The following is a 24,007-nucleotide window of genomic DNA, read 5'->3' on the forward strand; positions in this document are numbered from 1 at the left end:
CAGGGACTGCCTCAACGGGACAAAATGCAAACTCGATCTTGTTAAATATGAAAAGCTGGAACTTGTTCCAGTATCGCAGCATTTCGGTACCGTTAACGGCTACAGCAGAACCTAAGAAGTTCCAGTAATTTGCATTATTCAACACCTTAAGAGTGTTACGTCAGTCTCTGCAAAATGACACTGATGTCCATTCAAAACAAACCGGAGGACCCTTTGTGTGGTGAGAAAAAAAAAAAAAAAAAAAAAAAAAAAAACACTGCGGTGCAGGGACAAGCACTTACTACGACTAGAGTTCCTGCAGACGTGTCCTTGGGCTCCACGCTGAGCGCACAGTCGTCCTCGTCATGTCCTCCAGGTGGACTTGTTAGACTTCTTTGGACGCTATGGACAAGGCCCGCGGCGTTCAAGAAAGACAGATGTCGGACATTTGTGCTCCGTTCCCACTTTTTCGTGCATCTCGAATTCTTCACACATTTTAAGTTCCGGGGGTTTTCAGCAAGTTACCTGAAAGTATATGACACCGTGTGCGCGGCAGCCCTCCGTGGAACACAGCTTCAGGTCGCCTTGGCGGTGTCCGCCGTACAGCCGAGAGACAGGAGACCATAACCACATCCAGCCTGCAAACAGGAAATCACAGCTGGAGAAACACTCCTGCGTACCACACATCTATGAAATAAGTGGCGTGTCGGTGTTCCAAGACCGGACACGTCGCCAGAGGGGGTCCCCGTGATGCGTCCCTGCGTCGCCGAGGGGCTCCGGAGTACACGTGTACGTGGACAACCTGTCCATCTTCCTTGGTGGGGGGGCTGCCTCCACGGTCACTCATCTGCCAGATGAAACCGGTGTCCAGTAGCAGGTGTGGAAGGGCGGTGTAAACAGAAACGCTAAATAGAGACCAAGGTGTACCAAACGGTCCATTACTGTACTCCATGCGCCGATCAGCAGAGAATATCGATTATTCACGTGTGTCTCAGCCCCTGAAGCTACAGTGTATTCACATTTATTCCTTAATCTGACACTTTTCTGCAACAGGACTTACAATGATTCACCCATTTATACAGCTGGGTAATTTTACTGGAGCAATTCAGGGTAAGTACCTTGCTCGAGGGTACTACAGCTGGAGGTGGGATTCAAACCTACAGCCTTTGGGTCCAAAGGTAGCAGTTTTAACCACTACGTTACCAGCTGTCCCACAATGCTCAGTGCAGAGCTTTAGTAGTGATCTTCTGCTTATGAGCAGCATATTTACCTTCGCCTTCGTTTTTACTGTCAAACACCCCAGAGCAAGAGAACGAGTAAAGTTGGATCCATAATTTAAGTCTTGCGTTACCATTGAAACCTTCCAGTTTCGGCTGAGTTCACGCAGTAGAGGTCACGTTTCCATTCGCGCCTCAAGGTTGAGGTAAAGTCCCATCGCACTTCATTACAGACCACGTTTTTACCGTTTTCATCATTTACATTTATTCATTTAGCAGACGTTTTTCTCCACAGCGACGTTGATGTTCATCGCTCGAGTAGGTGCATAAAATGCAGGATAGATGAATCCTGATAACCTATCAATTTTTTTTTTTTTATAATAAGATACACAAATATTTACATACAATGCCGGAGTAGCGGCTGCGTAAAGGCTTATCTGGGGATGATCATGAAGTTACGGTGCATGAACATTTACACCACACGTGAGCTGGAGAGATCTTGGCCAAATGGGTCTGGAAAAGATGAGTTTTCAGACCCTTCTTGAATGCAGACAGAGATTCAGCAGTTCTGAGTGGGAGGGAAGGTCATTCCACCACAACGGACCCAGAACCGAGAACCTTCAAGCTTTGCCTTTCGTGCGTAGGACCACCGAGCGAGCAGAAGTAGATGAGCGAAGGGGCCTGGCTGGGGTGTACCGGTTGATCAAGTCCTGTAAATAGCCGGAAGCAGTTCTATTGATGCATTTGCACACGGCAACCAGGGTTTTGAATTTGATTCGGGCAGCTATAGGAAGCCAGTGCAGAGAAATGAGAAGAGGAGATACGTGGGAACGCTTTGGCACATCAAACACAACTCGTGCAGCAGCACTTCGTAGAAGCTGCAGAGGTTTGATGGCAGTAGCAGGAAGGCCAGACAGAAGAGAGTTGCAGCAGTCCAGATGGGAAGTCACCATGGCCTGGACAAGCAGTTGGGCGGAGTCAGTTGTGAGGTGGGGACGGATCCTACGGATATCTTGCAGGATGTATCTGCAGGACCGGGTTGTGGCTTCAATATGTTGAGAGAATGACAGACTCGAGTCAATCATCGCTCCCAGACTCCTAGCCGAGGAGGCAGGCAAAATGAGCGAGTTGTCCGGTTTGATCGACAGGTCGTGACAGGAGGACAGGCCAGCTGCGAGGTGAAGAATCTCTATTTTGGAGAGGTTGAGCTGGAGGTGGTTATCGGACATCCGCGAAGAGATGTCCGACAGGCAGGCAGCAACGCGTGCGGAGATGTCCGATGCTCCAGGTGGAAAGGAGAGGAAGAGCTGTGATATTTGAATCCACGGGAGGCAACGACAAGGCCGAGGGAGGAGGTGTAGATCGAGAAAAGCAGAGGACCCAGTACCGAGCCCTGGGGGACATCGGTTGAGGGAGGCAGGGGAGAAGAACGGGAGCCCTGCCGGACCACTTGGTAGGATCTGTCGGATAGGTAGGATTCAAACCATCTTAGTGCCGCTCCTTTTATCCCAAGCTGACTACGAGAGGAGAATAGAATCCGGTGGTTGACATCGTCGAACGTTGCAGACAATATTTACCACCAGCTGCCCAGCAAATGGACTCGGGGAGGAAGTGAGGAATTCTTTGCCAATTTCTACAATTTCCCTTTTGTTCGATACGAGCACCGAGAGGCTTAGTGCCCAACAAGATCCATGAGGCCTTCGCTTCCACTGATCAACACGTAAGGCAGTAACGGAAACACCCGGCACACTGCCACTATCAGGGAGAATATTCATATCGTCATATTTCTGCAAAAGACTCTTTAAAAGCACATTTCTCCAGTGGAAAAGAACCAGTAACAGACATGATAGCGGGGGGGGGGGTTGGTGGTCAAGTTTTGAGATTAATTCCACCAAATGCATCATCAACACGACTGCAGACAGTAAAGGAAGTCGAATTGCTGCATCGCTGACAACATGACAGTGTGGAAACATTGAGCTGAGCTGCACGGCTTTGTACCGCTTTACTTTAGTCCAGGGGGTATAAATATCACCCTTAAGAGCAGTGCAACACACACCATTTAGAGTCACCATTTCATCTCAAATGCATCTTCGGACAGTGGGAGGAAACCAGAGCACCCAGTGAGGCCGAGCTGGACTCGAACCCACATCCGAACGCACAGCCTGGGGGATGCGACGCGATGCGATGCAATGCAACAGCGCTACCTGCTGCCGCACAAACTCCGCTCAACTTTAAACATCTGCCTCCACCTGGATAGGCTCCCCACGGGTGGGACCCTTTTTCCAAAGCACACCGTACGGGAGGCGCAGGAGCCTCGTCCCACCGAAGCTTTACCGCGGTAACCAACTTACTGAGTGTGATGGACACTAATCGTCGGAGTGTTTGTCCTCAAACTCAAAGATCTCCTGGAAACTCTGCTCATTGCATTTTTACATGTATTCATTTATCTCACACTTCTCTCCGTGGTGTCAGTCTAAAACCACAGTTATTTACCATATACAGCTGGGTAATTCTACTGTGCTGCAATTTACATTTATTTAGCAGACGCTTCTCTCCAAAGCGACTTCCAGTGAACTCTATGAAGTGTTATCAGTCCACGCACCTTATTCACCGCGGTGACTTACACTGCTAGATACACTACTTACACTGGGTCACTCATCCATACATCAGTGGAACACACTCTCTCTCTGTCACTCACACACTATGGGTGAACCTGAACAGCAGGTCTTTGGAGTGTGGAAGGAAACCAGAGCACCCAGAGGAAACCCACGCAGACACGGTGAAAACATGCAAAGTCCACATTTAGGGTAAGTACCTTGCTCAAGGGTACTACAGCTGGAAGTGGGATTCAAACCTGCAACCTTTTGGGTTTAAAGGCAGTAACTGCAACCACTAGTACCTCCACTGAAGAGTCAGACTCACTAGTCGAGCGCAGTAAGTAACACACCCGAGAGGGGAGTAAAAACAGAGTGAGCTTCAGCTAGGGTCAGTGTTCCGTTCGTATCATCTCACACACACACACACACACACACACACACACACACACACACACACACACACACACACACACACACCCCTTGGGACGCGACCTCACCCTCATTTACTCGGCCGTCCGCACGCGGCGCCAGGGCGAGCAGCTCCTCGTCGCGCGGCCGCACAAGCCTCGCGATGCCGATTAACGTCACCGCACACAGGACAGGACAGGAAGTGCGGGCGGCGCGAGGAGGCGGTTCCGCTCGGGATCGGCGGAGACGGAGAAACTGGTAGCTGGTGGCAGGACGCCGAGCCGCTTCTTTTGCGTTTGAACCGTCACGGAAGCTCAGCATTGTGTCGTCTGGTAGATTTCAATATAATTGCAGCTTTTATCAGCGCAGGGGTGCGTGTCACGGTCCACCGCGGCCTACGGTACCCTCATTTACGACTGGAAAGAGCAGCGCTCATCGCCGCACGCGTGTCCCTCGTTTGCGCCTTCAGGGCTGAGGGACGGTGGCGCCCTCTGCTGGTGGGCGAGGCGAGGCGAGGCGAGGCGCCGTACAAACACTGGGCTCTTTTTCCACGGGACTCGCCCACTTCTTTCAGCGTAATTCTTCGCTTTTAAATGGACGAGAACGGCTAAAATGCGACGTGCATCTTTGTGCTGCTTGTAAAACTGGCTTCGGGGCAGTTTGATCTGCTAAGAACCGAGAGCTGTCAGTAGGATCCCTGAACCACGATGTTCCAGGGGGAGCTGTCGACAGATTCCGCAAACTCACTGCATCTTCACATTAATTCTGCCCCTCTGTCCATTAGCTGTTCTTCAGTTCCCTAAACTTTCACATTTTTTTTAAATGTATAAGCAGCAAGTTTAGCCTGCTAAAAAATTAAAACCATTTCAAGGCAAATACAGTATTCCAGTTTGCTTTTGCTAAATTCAGAAGAAAATCAGATCACTGTGATTTTTGTTCCCCCTTTATTTCTTGATCTTATTGTAAAACTCCACAGGTGTTCTTACGAAAGCCAGTGATATGACTTAATATACCTGAACAGTTTTATACGTGGAAAAATGACAGCGACTTTCACCAGAACAAATGGAAGGAAACTGACCGACTGATATTTGGGAAAACAAAAGATGGCATAATGGTATAGATACTGATCGGTGTGACCAACTGTTGTTATTGTGGAATCCCGACATAAATCTCCCTTTACAAATACCAAAACAATGCTTTTGGGTAATAACAGTGCACAAACATTATTTCTTGTTTTGCTTACTTACTGAAAGAACTTGCAGTAATAGCTCACGTGTGCAACACGCTGCTTTTTCCACATCAGAATCCCTTTTTCTACAAAATACCTTTGACAATATTTATTGGTCAACAACACTTAAACAACCATGTCAAGTTTCCCAACAGCTGAAAAAGGACTATTTTAGAAGTAACCACAGTTACAGTTTCCAGCATTGTATATGAACTTGACCCCCGTTTTAAGCATTACATTTGTTCATGTAGCTGACGCTTTTCTCCAAAGCAACTTACACTGTTAAGTCACCTACAAAGATTTACCCAGCCGGGTAATTCTGCTGGAGTAATTTAGGGTAAGTACCTTGCTGAAGGGTACTACAGCTGGAAGTGGGATTCAAACCAGCAACCTTTGCCTCTAACCACTATGCTGCTAGCTGTCCCTGTACCCAGAGACAGACATACAGGGGTTCTAAGATTTTTAGAAACATGACATGAGGAATGTCTACACATACAAGTACTACATGGTGCAAAAAAGCCAAACTCCTTTGAAAATGAATCTAAACCATTACTCTAGAAAAACAATATATTTGTATGAAATTTATAAAAGCACAAGTCTGGTTGACCAAAGTCTACATATATATTTTTTTTTTTTTTTTCCTTAAATAAAAAGACTGCTTGATTTTAGATTTTATGTGAATCTCTTGAACTCCAAACCCTGTGCAGCAGTTCTTACCCAGAGAGGAGGGCAACAATCCTCATTCTAAGAATAAAACCAGAATCTTAGTCTCAGGATATTTGTAAAAATAAGTCTGTGAGAAAAATAAATATACATTATCCAAAACTATATCAAAATATTTACAAATCCTACAAAATTGTCCAATCTGTACATTAAAAACATAACATGGGCTGAAGTGCATTAAAATGGGGTGAGTAGTTTAACAGTGAATAGAAAATTCTGGAGCACAAAAAAAAAAAAAAAAAATTCTAGCAAATCTTTATGAAAATATTTCAAAGATGTTACAAAAGCCATAGAAGACTAAAGCTATCTGCACACCAATAATTTTTATATTAAATGTGATAAAATTAAATGTGATGCAAAAAAAAGCTATTTTACATCTGTAAGCATTGTGGGTCTGTAACATGTATGTAAATCTGTCTGTAGTTTTCAATATATACAATCAAATATTATGATTGTGCAAAACAAAGTCCCAGTCCCAAAGGGTGTGATCGAGTCTCTGTCTGTTCACACGAACAGAGTTGGGAAAGAGCATTGGGAGGCTTCCAGGAACAGGTTAGGAAGACTTAAGAGTAGCTCTCGTTCTCATTCCATACTGTCATCCACAGTTTTTTTTCAGGGGTCTCATAGCTGGCTTTCTCATCCTGCTGCTCCTGTTTCTTTATCCTTACCGCGTAATATTTTGGAATCTTGTCATCATACTTGTAACGCTTGAAAAATCCACACTGGAAGAGAATCAAAAAAGAATCATTTTCAACGGTATGGATCTTGGCACACTTCGCATGCTTTTCGGTTCTCCTCGGCAAGTCGAAGGAGATGGAGCCGCAAAGTAAGCCAGGAGAGCAGCCCAAAAGGTGCTCATCTCAGATCATGCTTCACATGGAGAGAAGGAAAACATCCAAGCAGTCAAGCTGGGAAAGCAGTGAACTAGAAAACCACAGAACCTCCACAACCATCAGGAGCAGACAGGGAGAAGCAGCTGAAGTGATGTCTTCCACCAGAAGCCCAAGGCACATAGAGAAGTCGCACGCTGCAAAGATCAAAGGTATTTTGAATACAAGACAAACTGTTTGTGTATGGGTCATCAAAGATGGGCACATGACTGTATTGGACTGCACTGACAGAATTACCAGTAATGTGGGTATTTGTCCAACATAACGCTCTCAATATGTGGGCCCTTGTGTTTCAGACACCACATGCTGACAGCTGCTCAAGTTTTAATATCAAAATACATTTTAAAAGCACGATATTTGATGACCACACACAAAGCATCGTGGAAGAAATATGTCCCGCTCTTTTCCCAGGGTTTCTTTCCTAACTAATCATTTATTAATATAGAAAATATAGTAGTGATGATACCATTTAAACAGGCCCTCCCACCATACCATTTAGAGTCATATCAGAGACATATTTTACCCAGAGTGCAGTGTGCAAGCACTATGCGTCAGCTGTGAGTCTGTCTTTGTCAGATGGCTGAACATGGTATTCAGCCTTGTGATACGAGGAATCGTACTGGTATTTTTTGGATTTCTTGAAGAAACCGCACTGGAAGGAAGCAAGGTGATGAATGATTGTCAGCAGTTTGTCACAAGGTATGGCACTGCATTTACTAATTCTAGGAATATCACATGAATTTGGCAACATTTTCAAGTCCATCAACCCAAAAAAATCATGTATGAGCTTGCAATAAATTCACACCGTATCAAAGAATGCTGTAATACTTAAGATCAAGGAGGGAAGCTAAGGTTAGTCCCTTCCCCGCTGGGCTGTTGTCTTAGTCTGAGAGAACGTTCACGTCGTAGAAAACAGCGGTACGGACACGCATGAGAAGGCTCACCTTCCAGAGCAGAAACCCCAGCAGTGCCAGCAGCAGAAGGCCAGCCAGGATGGCCACCAGGATGATCCACCACGGCATCCCGCTGTACTTGGCCACGGATTTCTCTGGGAAGACTGTGACTCTTACCTGTGTTAGCACAAGTACAGGTCTTTATGAAAGCTAAACAAAAGCTTCATTGCAGCTAGAGATGTAACAGATTACAACAGGGAAGTCCAGTACAATGTCTGGGATGCAGTGAATTTCAAAAGGGTAGCAGGTCAATGGCTGTTCAGGAATGTGTGCTGAAAAACTGAATGGTCAGCAGCTCACCTGAGTTTCAGCATTTTTCATAAATATGTTATGTGCAGTGTTGTCAAGGTGGAGGGAAGCCTTTACAATAATGTCAAGATAATTCAAGCTGGGGTATTCCTGCATGGAGACAAAAAGGCAACGGCAGTTTGAAATAAAAATTGGCCACCTTAGCAATTATGATGAACAAACGCACATTAATATTTTGATAATCAAGTCGAGAAATATTTTTTTAGGGGGGGGCGGGGGAATTCTGAAGCGGTAGAGACTCACCTCAAGGAAGGTAGAATTCCAGAGCCGAGACTGCAGAACGATTGCATTACTCTCCAAGCCCTCCAGGGGGCACCTGATCTCCACACATTTGGTCCCATTGCCGCACATCTGTGGGAAGAAAAGGCAGAGCGTTTCAGCTCCCGACGACACCTGACAGCTATACCTAGAAATAAAATTTAAAAATTTAAAGAAAATAATTTACCAGAGTTTTGTATTTTTTTTTGTCTCGGTCTAAGAATCGGAAGAATGTACTTCCACTTGACTTTTCATCTCCGGGCGCTCGTTTCTTCCTTGATTTGTGGGATACCTATAAAAGATATCATGGGATCATTTAGTTGCATCCAGCCATTTTCATGGAGAAACTATACATCCATTATTACGAAAACATAACAGGAAATAGATTCAGAAGTAAGGGAACTAGGGATAGTGTAGTGTTTAAAAGAAAAAAGTGGACTGCAGGAACACGAGGAACAGTAGAGGTTATTACCTTATTTGGATTAATTTCTGCTTGTGGAGAGCAGGGGATCTTCTTCCGGCCTTCAGTGGTGGTACTCAAAAGGTACAGGATCCATTTCCCATTGTCGGTCTCCTTTGGCCACTGAATGTTCAGGAATGCTGTGTCAAAGAACTTGAGTGGCCTGCCCAGATTGATGATCTGTCAGTGGACAAAAACATCACATATATAATTAAAACAGGCAAACGGTTTGCTGCATTTGCTGGATTCATGGAGTACAAGGAAAAATTGCACACATCCAACAGACAGCGTTTTTGAGCTGAAGGGAGACACATGGTGAAAATATACTTCTGCGAGCCTCCGTTACGCCTTTTCCCCTCTTCTCAATGCCTATAATAGTTCCGGTTATTTGTATAATATATCAAAATCCTGTTGTCTGCACATGGGTGAATAGAAATGTTTCAGCGCACACACACACACACACACACACACACACACACACACAAAGAAATTCCTCAGTCACAAGAAAATAAATTACCCGGAATTTGTATTCAATCAAACTGCCAATTTCATCCTCGAACTTTACGGCACTCTCTCCTTTAATTTCGCCTCCAAATTCAACTTGGGAAGGCTTTGCCACCCTGGAAGACGTCACACAGAAAAGCATTTAGTACAGGCATGGAAAATGAACAAAAACACAAATTCAGGTCAGTCAAATTCCAAAGGCAACAGCAAAGAGACTGAAGGCGATCGGTGTGCTCACCCTGACACTGACAGGAGCAGCTCAGTCAAGACTTGAGCTTTGGCCTTCACTACATTCAGATTCTTCTGCTCACTTGTTCTGAAAAGAAACGAGGCTTTTTGGAAGTGCGTTCACGGACCGCGAGAACTTTTATGATGCAAAACCCATGAAGCTTGTTTGAGTACCAAGTAAAATTACAGTTAATGTATAGATAATGAGGACAAACAACAACATTTTTAAAAACAGTTCAATGATGATCACTTTCTTTTTCCACACAATCAAGGACCAAAGAAAATACTGTAGTTCTGCTTACGTTTCAAGGTTAAGGTCGACTTCAATTTCTGCGATGTCCAGAGACATGCTAGCTGTACTCAGTATAATGTAGAATGTAACCTGAAAATATGGTAACCACATGTCGATCACACCATCAGCAAAGCTTCTGAGACACAGAGCACACGGAATAAAAGCAGCCAAAGCCCAAGCTTACTTCTGAACCTCCTTTAAATGGATTCCCTAGTTCACAGTATGCGCTTGATCCATTCTGGTTGGATATACAGTTCACCTGTTGATTCTGAAGGACAAGAAGGACAGTTAATAAGGCAGCAGCATTGCTCTAGTAAACTATACGTACATTATTAAAAACTGCCTGTTCAGTGCTGAGTCACAGCGCTCCAACATCTATCCCAGAAGCACAGGAAATACCTTGGACAGAACACCAGTCCATCACAGAGCAATCGCATACCCTCATTCACACACTAAGGGCAAATTAGGGTCACTGATTTAGTTAACACATTTCCCAACTGATTTGGATTTGAATCCGATAACAGCGTTAACAATGCAACCAAATACACACATGCTGACATTCAAAGTGCCTGCAGTACGAGACGGAAAACACTCACCCCAGCTTTCTTTACCCGATAGGCAGAGTAGGACAGATAGCTAGGGAACACAGCCTGCACCCTGGCCTCGTACGCATCATCCCCGTTCTTATTTGTCACATTAATTTCCAGAGCAATGTCCTTTTGGTCATTGAGCGACATCACCGGTACGCCATTCTTTCTGAAAAATCAAACAATGTCATATAGCTACAAATCTCATCTTGGTTATGTATATTACCAGCATCCGATAGAGGGACACGCTGACAAATTCTCCAGCAGCAGAAGATTGTACTCACTGTTGAAATGGATGAAAAATATCTTGTTTGGGATCCTTGTAGAAGAACTTGTATTTCATTTCTAAGTTACTCTGGCAAATGTTGTCAGCTCCACACCCTTCCTTTGAAAAGCCAACCTGGAGAAGCATTGGAGGAAAAAAAAAAAAAAAAAAAAAAAAAAAAAAAAAACTTACATTATATCTGCAGTTAGTAAAACAGGACAAAACCATTTGATTCTCTGCTAACTGGGCAAAATGGCGAACAACAGTTCCACAGTGACACTAAAGAAAAGTCCTGAATGAGTGTAAAAGCTACAGAAGCATCTGGTTTCTTGGCTCTGGGTGAAGAAAAGGACACACTCTAGTAGGACAGCAGCCTACTGTGCCACTCGTACCTGTGTCTTGGTCTTGTCATTGTTGGCGTCGAGAACAGGAACGAGCTGAGGGAGCATGCTGTCCCTCCTCCTACGTTTCAAATCCTGGATGGACACCGACACCTCTACGCCAATCGGCCGCAGCTTGTCTTTGAGTTCCTTGCCGTCCTGAATGAGCAGATGTGGGTTAGGGTGGAACAGCTCATGGTTCTCCATCACAGAAGTCAGACATTACATGTTACTCCAGCACCCGCTGAGATCAGGCAAATTGCAGTCCCAGTACCTTCAGCTGAAGCTTTTGGATGATGCACTGTCTGTTATTCTGGCCTAGGAGTTCAACAGTTCCACTGAGTTTATTTGTATCTGTTGGTGATTTGGTCAAGAATGTGGCTCTGGGGGGCATGTTGCGCTTGCTCTGTTCAGGGTCCACTGCTATTGAAAAGGCAAGGGCTGGCCAAAAAAAAAAAAAAAAAAAAAATTTTTTAAATTAAAGCATAAAGAAGTTTCTTCCTTGGAATTTTATTCCTTTAGCAGATACTTTTATCCAAACTGTGAGAGGAAACAGGAGTACCCACACAAACTGAGCAGGGATCAAACCCATGTTGTCACGCAGTAACAGTAATACACATCTTACTGCCACAATATCCACAGCAACGAACAGTTACTTAGACCCCTTACAGTCCCTAACAGACTATTTACATCTCCCACCATTCACACTACAACACGATCATTTCATTGTAGAAATGTGCACATCTACGTCACAGTGGCAGGTGCAAAACCCCCCAGCCCAGGTTACTTTCAGATGGGGCATGGGTGGATGGATGGATGGGTGGATGGATGGCACAAATTGCTTACTCAATCTGGGGTTGTAGGATGGGGGGTTTGCACTGAAGCTGAAACAGGCATTCATTTCCATGCTGTAAAAAAAAGCCAAGAAAAATGTATTTTTGCTGTCAAAGACTTCCATAAACACTTAAATATTTGACATCTGCAATTTGACATTTTAAATCATATCTTACCATATACGCTCACCACAATTTGTCCTTGTCAAATTAATTTCATTTGGTGTTATCTGGACACTTTTTTCAATGTTTATAATTGGCCTTGCTCTGTAACATCAAAGAAACTGAAATGTTACCATCAACCCAGCAGACAGATTCACTGAATAGCAGAAGTGACAGCAATCATTACCTATAAATGAACAATGTATCTGACAGTGATCCAACAGCTACATCAGGATAACTATTCTTATCCAAATCCATGTTTCCAGCCAAAGAATACCCAAATAATTTGACATTCGCATCATTTGCTTGAAGAATCTGAAAAAGAAAACAATAAGAAAAATTAGATATTCTATTATGGAGGGGGGCGTAGTGGCACAGTAGGTTTGGCCAGGTCGTGCTCTTTGGCGGGTCTGGGGTTTGAGTCCTGCTTAGGGTGCCTTGCGACGACCTGGCGTCCCATCCTGGGTATGTCCCCTCCCCCTCCAGCCCTGTGCCCCGTGCTGCCGGGTTAGGCTCCGGTTCGCCGCAGCCCCGGTCAGGACAAGCAGCTTTGGTCAGTGTGTGTGTGTGTGTGTGTGTATATTCTGCCATGTTCTCAAGCATTGTTTGTAACCATTGTGTCCCATTTTCCCCAACATCTTTTGTTTATACATCTTGCCTGAGACAGACAGCTTAGCAAGACATGTCCAAATCCCTTGGGTTGCAAGTGTAACTGATAGAAACCATATTATATCCAACCCATCATTCCGACCAATAGTACGAAAGGGATTTCTAAAGAATACGTCATATTAAAGATGAAAAAAACTGACCTGTACAGGCTTGGTTGTGATCCCACTGGCAGAGCCATGATATATGTACACTTTTCCTTCACCGTTACTGTCATAGGGAGCTCCAACGGCTATGTCTGCCAGGGACAATCACATTCAGAGTGAAGACTGCAGCCCCATTTCCTGTCTGTAGTGCAAAGCTTTTGTAGCTGCAAAGAGTATGACCATCCTACCTTCATAGGAGTCCTGATTAATGTCACCAATGTTCTCAACCGCCAGGCCAAACATAGAGTCTTTGTTCCCGTTGAGCTGAATGGGTTTAACAGTGTTCCATTTTCCCTCCCGGTTAATGTAAACATAAACTGCTCCTCCGACTTCTCCGTCCTTAAGAAAATACTGAGGAGCCCCCACCACAATATCTTCCCACCTACAAAAACAAATTAAGACTCATTAAGGCTGCCTTGCACAATACCCTGGCTCACTCTCTCTCACTCTCTCTCACTCACACACACACTCTCTCACACACACACTCTCTCACACACACACTGGCTGAAGGCTCACAGACAGAAAACGCAAAATAAACTTCACCTGTCATGTGGGTATTAATGAAGTTTCAAAATCCAATATGGTTGACCACATCATTGCCCAGATTAAGTATGCAGTGTTAAGATTAACACATTATAGCAAAAATTCATTTCTTGCAATACATGTGCAATTAGTTAAGCCAAAATATGGTTCAGGACAGTGAATTTACACCTGAATGCATTCAGTAGTACTACAGTACGTTTAAATAAATAAATAAAAATAAATAAATAAATAAACCCAACCACATGCAAAGTGCTTTCCATACCCATCTTTATTGAGGTCTGCCACAGTGACATCATAGCCAAAGGATGATGCCAGTCCTTGACCCTCGAAGGTGTACTCATCAATGAGTCGGGACTTAAACTCCGGATCTATCTTGAGAAGGACGACAGCCCCGCTGTGATTGGCTCTCGGTGCCCCAGCCACAATTGTCAGCTGGCCCTTTTTCGTAATTTTATACCCAGAATCCAGAGAGAATCCTGTCATATGAAACTACATTTGAGTGTCTGTGCACAAGGCACACAAAAATACAAAGAACACACCACCACACAGGGCCATCAGAGTAAAAAAAAAAAAAAAAATCTATGAACATTAAAAATGGTAAATGTAGTGATAAATCTGTGCAGCATTGTGAGCAAAGGAGAAAGATGTACAAATGGGAACAAATGCTTGCTGTGCTCAGGTGATGCTGAACTTGACTTATTTGCATCATGGGTCTAAACCTTGACCCACTGCAGTGGAGGCTAAAGCAATAGATTGCAGTAAAAGGAGAGGACAGATTATGAAGTTTAAGTTCTAGCTGTCGTCTTCCTAGAAAATGATCTAAAACCGGATGTTAAACACTACAACACATGCAGAGTGAAATAAAGCTTGCAACCATGATGAAGAAGCCAATACAAAAAAACTTTGACAGTCAGGTCCAGTCCTACCTAAGTAGCTGTTAGGAGGCGCTGGCACTAATGTAGCATCCAAGGCACTCTCGTCCCCAACTTCATATGGCCCATCATCAAAAATGCCCTGGTCTTCCAGGGTGGTGTTCTTCTGCTCCACTCGAACAATGCCTGGAGAGGGGAAGGCAAATGGTGGAAACACACATATTCCATGGTAAACCAAAGAGGCAGTTTTACTCAATAGTCACCAAATGGTCTTTAAAATGTTTAAAACTCTGATGCTGAAATGCTCAGATTTATACAGCAGACAAATGAGAGTAGCCATCAAATGCCCCGTTTGCTGGGCAGAGACAGTCCATTCAGAGACTGGCAAATGTGGGTCACTCTGAATGATACCTTTCCAGTTGTACCCTCCAGGGGCCCCAAACACCAGGTAGTGGTAGTTCTTTGTAAAGGTGGCTGACAGCCCCTGCTGGCAGGACCCAAACCGCTCATGTCCTCGGACACGGCCATCGCAGAACTTCCAAGAGCCACCATCTTCAGCACTTGCAGTGTTGATGGTCAGGTCCTGACTCAGCACATAGCAGCGACCTATGATGTCCCGAGTCTCCTGGGGCTGGCTGACAAACTGCCACTTCTGATAGCGATGGGCACATGCCTGCAAAAAGAAACAGGAGCAAACCTACCTTATCATCCACCCTTACATCCATCAGTCCACGGATTAATAATGGCAAACAACGGATGCTCGGCAGTCCGGCAGCCTTACCAGAATCTTTCCTCCTGGACCCTGACTTCGCACCGTCACACCCATCCACTGGTTCTCCTTGTTCTCCTTTGTGGAATCCACTGCACAAAGTATGTAGGAATAGGGAAATAGCAAAACAGCCTGTGAAACACTTTCAACACTTGACACTCCTTTAACTTTTAATGAAGTACTATAATGAACTGTGTGCTTCATCGCTCTTGTATCAGAACTGATAAAATTCGGAGAAGGGACAACAATGACATTTGACATTAAGGGACAATCAGAAATCATAAACAAACCACATGGAAAGACAGAGTCATGCAAACTCGTGAATGGCTAAGGAGTGCTCACCGTCATTGTCGAAAATAACACGCTTACAGTCATTGGTTTGAGTTGTAACCTCACAGCTGTACAAGCCTCCAGTGATGTTGGCCTTTTGTTTATCCAGGGCCTTAGCACGAGGTGCCCCAACTAGTAGCCTGAAGGAGACAAAGAAAAGAAAAAAAAAAAAAAAAAGAATGGCAGTCTTAGGCTCAAAGAACATTTTCAGACTAAATGGCTAAGATATACTCATGTGTGCTAGGTTCTGGGATGATTCTTATGAAGATCATAAAGAGACAACTTCAGAAAGCTGCCCTAGGGTAAGGCCAAACCGAAATGAAACTATTTATGAACATGTTAAGATTCGAAATGTGTATGCACAAATGGAGAGATGCTATTATTTTTATACTGCGCCAGACAGCCTCTCACAACCTATGCCTGATGATATACTCCATGTCATCATGAATTATGAACTTGTTATCAATGTAAAATGTATTTTATTCATGGCTCAACTTAAGACAGACCAAGGAAGTTCATAAAAGCCAAATGTCTGTGGCTTTCTCTGAGCATAAAAATAGCCATAGTAATCATTGAGTTCTACTCCAGGCAGTCATATTTGTATAATTGATCCATGCTGATCTTGAATAAAACTCCAGTACTAATTGAAGAAAAAAAAAAAAAAAAATCTGATTATTTACAAAAACTCAATACTTCAGAATATTCACTGCAACTGCTCAAAACAACTTTCTGAAATCACAGCCTTCTATAAACGCATTCCTCATCTGCCATCATCAGACCGATGCCCAAAGTAAGACTTCCAAATTTATGAGCCTGAAATTCTTTGTTTCATATTTTGAGAAAATGCCTTGGGTCATGGATTTCTGCTGAGGTCACAGCTTTACTGAACTGCTTGGACTGAGCTCTCTTTATTTGTATTCACACTGGTTGTTTCAGGGAACACAGACAATCCAGTGCTCACATGAAGCCTTTGCTTTTAGACACAAAAATGTGTTTTTTGCACTTTGCTCTCAGTAGGGCTACTTTAACTTTTAACATTATATAGACCCTAGTAACTTTCGCAAGTGAAACTATAATTTGGATACCCTTAATGTAAGTTTTCCCAAAAATATTAAATAAGGGCATGGACATACTGACAGTTGAACAAATTACAAATAGTTTCCATAAGGCTATCAGCGCATGAAGTGCCAACAGGGAGCTCATTGTTGGGTCAGTGAGGTAAAAGCCCACTGTGGGTCACATGTTCCACTCTGGGCGTCATCAGGAACAGACTGCAAGCTAAAATGAGCAGCAATTTTTCATACTTGATCTCTTTCAGTGGACAACGAACCTCACAATGTTTCTTTATGAGTCGACTTCAGTCACTTTCGTTACTGTCAGTTTCTTGTTACAGTGTAAATAAAAGCATGTGAATCATGATTAATGTACACACTCAAGTACAATATATTTTCATCAAATTCTGCATGATCTCCATTATGCCAGTTCTTACAGACTGTAGATGGCAGGACCACTTACCATATCTGCAAGTTATACTGATACAGGTCCAATTCAAAGTGGGATTTAACAGAAATCCTTTGGAGAAATATCTTCTCTGACTGGTAAAAGCATGCAAAAAGCTACATACACTGCAGGAAACTAAGCTACAAAACTATAATAACCATTTCCTCTGCCAAAAAAAAAAAAAAAAAACAACTATCATTTCATTCCAAACGCCAGGTTTCACAAGAATTCTGTTGTATAGCAACAGTCAGTGTCAGATTAGGCATGATCAGCCACATAACAACCAACCTTTTCTAAGTTCCACAAACTAGTTCTGAAGTAACAGTTGCAGATTCCAGCTAAGCACTGTGAGCCAATACTGACTTTAAAGCACGCACCACAATTCAGAGCACAAGTCCAAAGTCTCCTGGAGGAAGGCGAACAATGTCCCATTATCAAAAAAGAACATGTTTCACCTCATGAGTAAACTATCTCACTAAAGGCCATTTATTCGTCTTTGCTGCGCTTGTGGACACCACAGTGGTGCGAATAAGTGATACTCCTCTTGGACCACAGGCCACTTCTAGTCCAGCAACTCAAAATGATTTTTCCCCTACCCTGGAAAAGTAATGTAAATGCAAAACTTACTTGTTTATTGTTTATTCTCAGCAATTTAATATCCTTTGTGAACCCACAAGCATTATAAAAATTAATGAATAGTGTATATTCATGCATTGTAACAACCCGCATTACTGAGGAGTGTCACGTTTGACCTGGAACACGTGTTTATTGTAAATAGTTGGGAATTGTGGGAAAGACGTAAAATAGTTGTTCAACCGCAGTGGGGGCCGACAGGGATTATAAGGGGGTGTTGGACACTGAGATTTTCTTAACCTTCTCAAGGCAGGCGCTTAAGCAGGCTGGGAAGGCTGGCTTGAGGTGCAGGTCCTTGAGGAAAAGGGGTCCTCGGACCGAGAGCATCGTTTCGCGTCCATAACCTCCCGCTGGGTGCCAATGTTCTAATAAAGGTTCATAATGAACACTGTCTGTGTGTCCTTCTTTGCCCTGTCCAAATCCAGAGTGCCACACACTACAATATATTTGCTGCAATGATAATTTACTACAAAATTCAGTCTCGCTGTTCACACAGTACTTTAACCAGCCTGTATAAAATTGTTACCCTGAGAGATGAACCTCAAGATGTTCAAAAGAAATACAAGATTCCCATATGATATTTCAAAATATGAATTCCAATAATTGCCTTTCCTTTGTGAAATGTTGCGAGGAAAACAATGCACAGATTTCAGGTGATAATATTGCTTGACTTGACTAGGTTTGGCTGTAACCAATAAAATGATCTGCAGACCAATTTGCACACAAACTTCCACTTTCTCAGAAACCTACAGAGTTACAATAGAGAATGGAATTTAAACTTACATAGAAATAAACTACAAGACATATGAATGTGCTGCAAGGTAAAGAAAGAAAAAGTGCAAGACCCACTTTAATCCACACCAATAAGACTGAAGTGGTCTAAGATGCACACAACAATACACCAATCTGATGTTCCCTGGTTGACAGTAACTAAAGAAAAAACAAAAACACTTTTGAAACCTGAACAGCTCCCCCTTCTCTTCATGGAGGACCCCTACAGCAGCCTGTCAAATTCTGTATGTGCAGAAGCAGCAGGGACCAGAGCAGGATACGGTTCGAATTAATGAGAGCCTTGCAGTAAATTACAACCCTGGTGGATGCTGGCAGCACTCCATGTCTCCATATGTGCCCCATACCCGCACAGATGTATGCCCAGAGCCAGGACAGCTGCTCTTCAAGTGTCCGTTTATCCACACCGAGGTCTGATGCTGACCTGATATCTCGGTAATGGTTTGTAGATCCCGTTCCCGATTACAATTAGCCATTTCGGCTCCCGCTGGAACGTATCACATAACTCATATGCAGATGGTCATGTGGGTAATGTGTGCACCACCAAACAGCCTCTCCTTCTGGTCTCAGAGATAACCACACAATTAGCTTTCACCACATCAATATCAGTCACAATACAAGAGGATATACAAATATTTTTCATTTAATGAGGAAAAATAAAAAACCTGATGGTCCTAATGTAATTCTTACATGCCGATGAACAGGAAACAGTATGAATGAAAGGAAGGAAGAAAAAGAATCAGTGTACCATAGAACAGAGCTATCCTGTAGCCTGGATTCAGTTGCATCAATTTTCACAGGACTCAACTGCACTATAGGATTGTTACTGCAACCTTTTCGGATTCAGAGTGAGCTTTCCGTGTTTAATTTTCCATCCCTTAAGAAATACACTCAGGACCCCTGCAGGGACAAGATGCCAAACATAAGAAAGCAGGGGCAGAAAAGTTACGTTTCTTGCAGAAAACAGGATAAAATGATTACAGCATGTGATGAGGTAACTGAAGAAAGATTCTCCAAACGTGTGATGAACTTTCACTGCACTGATACATCTCCTAGTGTCTTCAACAGTATTCAGTCAGTTGGGTCACAATCAAGGAAGTCACGTTCACATTGCTGTAGAACATGCTCTGAAATATTAATAAGCTAGAAGATGGGTGTACCCATAGACAGCTCGTTCAAAGGAAACCAACGTATTTTAAGTTACAACAATGACCTTTTTTTCATTATATGCATGTATGTCAACATACAGGGATACTTAACAGCATTCTTACCCTCTATCCAAGTCAATGCACATCGGTGTCAGGTTAAAGTGGAACAATGCTGTAGATTGCATTCAGGGTGCATTTCACCACATTTTCACAGAAGGTCATTTTCAGGCCAATGTGTGTTTAATAACATTCTTCAGAGTTGGGTTAGGGTTAGCATTGTATTGTTAGCAACAGGTTGTTACAATTATACTATACTGTTGCGGCCAAGAAGACTGAAAACAGAAGTACCACAGAACTTCTCATAATGCATTGCGAAATGAGGGGAGGGGGACTCCTAATCAATGAATGGTAGTTTCATTAAAAGCACCAAGACAAACTCTTAAAATAATTCTGAAGAAAAACAAGAAATGAATTACCCAGCAAACCACTTCAGCTTTTTAGGTCTAGAGAAAACAAGATTTATTTTGGTTTTGGAGTAATTTCGGATAATTAATGTTTTTTTCCCTGCTATGTTCTCCAACAGAGGCAGCAGCTGATACGACATCTTCACAAGCAATCCAGACCATGCAAAATGCTTTTGTTATGGTTTGCATTACAGCCATGAGATGGACTATAGACATCTCCCCCACTGGCAGCAGCAACGGACTGAACTCCAAGTATCTGAGAAAAGTGCGTGATCACATGATGATTGCCACATTGGGCCAAAACACCACTCACCAGGGCTTCCTTGGGTTTGCATGCTCTGGAGGCTTTATCCAGAACATGTCTAGAATCATAACCTCACTGATTTGCCAGTGAATCAAAGCTGACTATTACCCGATTAGATTTTTTGACTTCCAAAAGACTACGAAGATACTACTGAACCACAACAATGCAGAAATAGCAGCTGGCATGTTTCCATTTAAAAAAAAAAAAAATTCTACATATACATCCCTGGGCAGAAATTGTAACATGTTCTAGGTCATGGATAAGAAATTAAACACGGGGGGGGGGGGGGGGGGGGATTAATTTCAGAAACTGACAAATAATACACTTAAAAGATAATGATATTTATTTTGTGCAGACTTCCATTACAATGTTCTAGGAGAACTCAAAGTCATCGACATCTCTCCAATTCATATTTCAACCTCCTCGAAATGGCAGTCTGTACAATCTTTGTGAAACAGGGCTTTGGGCTGTGACATGCTGGCTCTAGCACCATCTGGCCCCTGCTCAACATCTGCACCGTGAAGCTTCCTGCGAATTGCCCTGACAAGTTTTGTCATGCTGCACCCCTCCTTTGCCTCCAAGTACCAAAAAGCACTCCTCTAAGGCATGGATATCTCACCGTCTGGCTAACAGAACACTTCACAGAATACAGCCAAGCTTGCTTTTACTTTGCCTGACAACATGAATCACAGCTTACTGACAGCCAACGCCCTTTGCATGTGTAAAGATGTTCCAATCCAAATACGTCTGTAGAACACAATAAACGTTCTGCGAAAACAGACATTCAATCAACCCCTCGGCATGGGCACTGTCAGGTTTGTAAGATTAGACTGCTGTTGTTTTCAGTGGTGATGAAAAAGGATTCACTGCTTAGAACTCAAACTCTCAGTCCAGTTTCTCCCGATGAGTTTGAAGACATTTACTGATGGAGCTGATTCTGGACAATGCATTGTACCCCTAAAATAGAACAACGTCAGATGCCTACAGAGCTACATTCCAGGTGAAATGTATTCCACATTTCGATGGCTGGCATGGCTTCCCTCAGCTGCCTGGGATCTATAGCACAGGCATGTTGCACAGCTTTGCCACGTGCCCTCTGAAGTTTTTCCAGCAACAAAGGTACGAGGTGTTCAGCCCAGAATGCTCCCCCGCCCCCGCTCTCACAAACTGCACCTACCTGCCATGGAGCGCTTATAAAACTGGGAGCGGCCCAAAATGATACTGGAAAAAAAAGTCAGTTTATGAATCTTGGAATACTACAGCTGCTTTTGCTCAGTTGCTTATAGAGATGCCGTGCGTGTCTGCGGGAGATTACTTTTGTGCCAAATGTCAGAGAACGGTTTCGGTAACAGATGAGCGCGCCTTTCTTTCGTCGGCAGGACTGACCCATATTGATCTATATGTTCATTAGCTCAACGTTAAGGGCATAACAAGGGTTGCAGACATACCACTTACTTACGCTGTTCTCCAAAGCTACTTACAATTATTCTAGATTGTAGGTCATTTTACTAGAGCAATTTAGGATAAGTACCTTGCCCAAGGGTACTACAGCTGGAGGTGGGATTTGAACCTGCAACCAAAGGGGAGCAGCTCTATGTTACCAGCTATTTGATGAATGTTACACATAAGTTGACGCTGTCATCATAATTATACATTTAAGATTGACTTGATAGTGTTAGAGGCTTTGTTTTACATTTACTTCCCTTCTAAAAATTATCACAAAGAAAGAAATAACAGAGAGAGGAGCGAAATTCAGTGCTGTGTTGCGTTGCTTGTAGTTCTTTACTGATGTTTATAAACCAGTGCTACACTTCAAAAAACAAATATTGAGAACTTCTAGGTACAACCGCAATCCATAACATAAGCAAAAATATCAAAAAAAGTCAGTGTAGTTTTTGAATTACTGCCACGTACTGCTGCTGAAAAGCTACTAAAACCAGGCAGGCTGAGGCAAGTTTACGGTTCGGGTTAACGAGACAGAATAAAGACAGTACTATGGTAACTCACGGGATTCGAGACACCTACCCGTGCCCGTGGACACACAGAACCCCCTCCCCCTTTTTCTATTTATTTATTTATTTATTTATTTTTAAACTATGAGTTTCGCGCACGACTTTTTTTTTTTTTTTTTTTTTTTTTCCCCTCTTTCGCGCCGGAACGGCTCTCGCAGACGCGCACGAGACACGCGTTGTCGCGCCTCGAGCTACGGGTCGCGAGCGCGGCGTCCACTTCTCCACATACAACATGATTCGGCGCGGTTCCGACGCATCGTATATTTTAGCGTGTATTTGGAATAAACGCCTCTGGTATGAATTACAGTGTCGGGAGTCGCGCCACACTTCCGTACGTGATCACTTAGTTACGCGCAACCTAATCGCGCGCTAGTAGTGTTAGGAATTCCGAATTGTTTCCCTAATATTAACTAATCGAACACAAAAGAGAAAGAAAAATAGTCACGATCAGCTTACGACGTCCGAAGTGACTTTTGAACAATCATGTCTTGCACCCAGCACACTGTTTTAGTAAAGTAAGTTACAATGAATGTAAATGCAAAGGCCAGCACAGCAGCAGCGTGTAAAGAACTTAGTGTGCAGAACGCGCAGAACGCGCAAAACACGCGCGCGCGCGCGCACACACACACACGCCGGCCGCGTGTCTCGCTGCCACGGGAGACACTCACATCCTCTTCTCCGCAGGCTGCAGCTGCCTGTGCATGGCCAAGGAGAAGCCGAAGAAGCTGTTCTTGTCGCCGACCTTCTTGATGACTTTGTCCTGGTCCAGGTTGAAGGTGGACACGCAGGTGCAGCCGAGCGCGCAGAGCCAGGCCAGGTGGAGGAGGAGGACGGGGGGACGCCGCGGGGAGCGCGCCATGGCCTTCAGCGTTCAGTCCTTCGAGTGTGCGGGAGCAAGTGCCCGAGCTCCAGCGGTGCGTGAATGGTGCCCCTGTTCTCCGGGGCTCCGGGTTTTAACCGCAGGAACTGGAGCAGCACCACGCCCTCCCGTACCCCGGGACGTCAGCGCGCGCCCAGCCCACACCTGCGCGCGGGGCGAACATCTGGATCGAAGCCACACCCCTCATTCGCTCGAGCAAATTTGAGGCGTGATCGCATGCGTCCACTGAATGCAGATGTTGCAGAGCTTCCGGAACAGGTGAAAAATTGACACCAACATGCTGGAAGTGCACTGACTGGACACAGCGAGTTGTTCAGCCCAAGGATAACTGGTCCAAATTGCTTGTACCGTTACACGTCACACGATGGACTTCAGTTTCCTATTTAGCTGCAAAGTGCAATAATTACAAAAAATGCCATTAAATAGAAAGGAAAAACCAAGGCACTCACTCACTGTCAAAAACCACATGGCCAAGTCAGGGTCATGATAGTCCAGAGCCTATCCCGGAAGCTCAGGGCGCAAGGCTAAGTAGGGTACACCCTGGATCATGGGATTCCAGTGTATTGCAAGCAAACACAACAAAGATTTAAAATATATATATAGACTTCTGGCAGTTACCATCCTGACTCAAGATATTCCTCACTTTCTTCATTGATTTAACACTTTCCGTGAAAGCAG

General features: G+C 43.9%; 1 protein-coding gene across 1 annotated transcript; it reads right to left on the reverse strand.

The window, feature by feature from the left end:
* Positions 1 to 5,122: 5,122 nt before the first annotated feature.
* On the reverse strand, positions 5,123 to 23,392 carry LOC108920339 (integrin alpha-6-like). The gene is made up of 26 exons (XM_018729024.2): positions 23,118 to 23,392; positions 15,612 to 15,739; positions 15,282 to 15,361; positions 14,912 to 15,173; positions 14,555 to 14,686; positions 13,891 to 14,104; positions 13,274 to 13,467; positions 13,083 to 13,177; positions 12,461 to 12,588; positions 12,289 to 12,378; positions 12,125 to 12,186; positions 11,553 to 11,719; positions 11,291 to 11,437; positions 10,918 to 11,033; positions 10,643 to 10,802; positions 10,231 to 10,314; positions 10,057 to 10,136; positions 9,765 to 9,842; positions 9,540 to 9,642; positions 9,035 to 9,202; positions 8,750 to 8,854; positions 8,548 to 8,655; positions 8,296 to 8,394; positions 7,987 to 8,112; positions 7,566 to 7,694; positions 5,123 to 6,874 (listed from the first exon to the last, which is right to left on the reverse strand). Exons 1-25 carry the CDS (start codon positions 23,306 to 23,308, stop codon positions 7,587 to 7,589), a joined length of 3,225 nt encoding a protein of 1,074 aa, XP_018584540.1. The 5' UTR covers positions 23,309 to 23,392; the 3' UTR covers positions 5,123 to 6,874; positions 7,566 to 7,586.
* Between the last annotated feature and the right edge of the window lie 615 nt (positions 23,393 to 24,007).

This window comes from Scleropages formosus, chromosome 21 (assembly GCF_900964775.1).
Source record: "Scleropages formosus chromosome 21, fSclFor1.1, whole genome shotgun sequence".
Taxonomy (NCBI): Eukaryota; Metazoa; Chordata; class Actinopteri; order Osteoglossiformes; family Osteoglossidae; genus Scleropages; species Scleropages formosus.

Coding starts and splice junctions, on each gene's coding strand:
- LOC108920339 (XM_018729024.2), bottom strand. CDS start 23,308: ATGGCGCGCTCCCCGCGGCGTCCCCCCGTCCTCCTCCTCCACCTGGCC. Junction 11,034..11,290: donor ATGACAAGACCAAGACACAG/GTACGAGTGGCA, acceptor ATGCTTCTCCAG/GTTGGCTTTTCAAAGGAAGG. Junction 9,643..9,764: donor CTGCTCCTGTCAGTGTCAGG/GTGAGCACACCG, acceptor GACGTCTTCCAG/GGTGGCAAAGCCTTCCCAAG.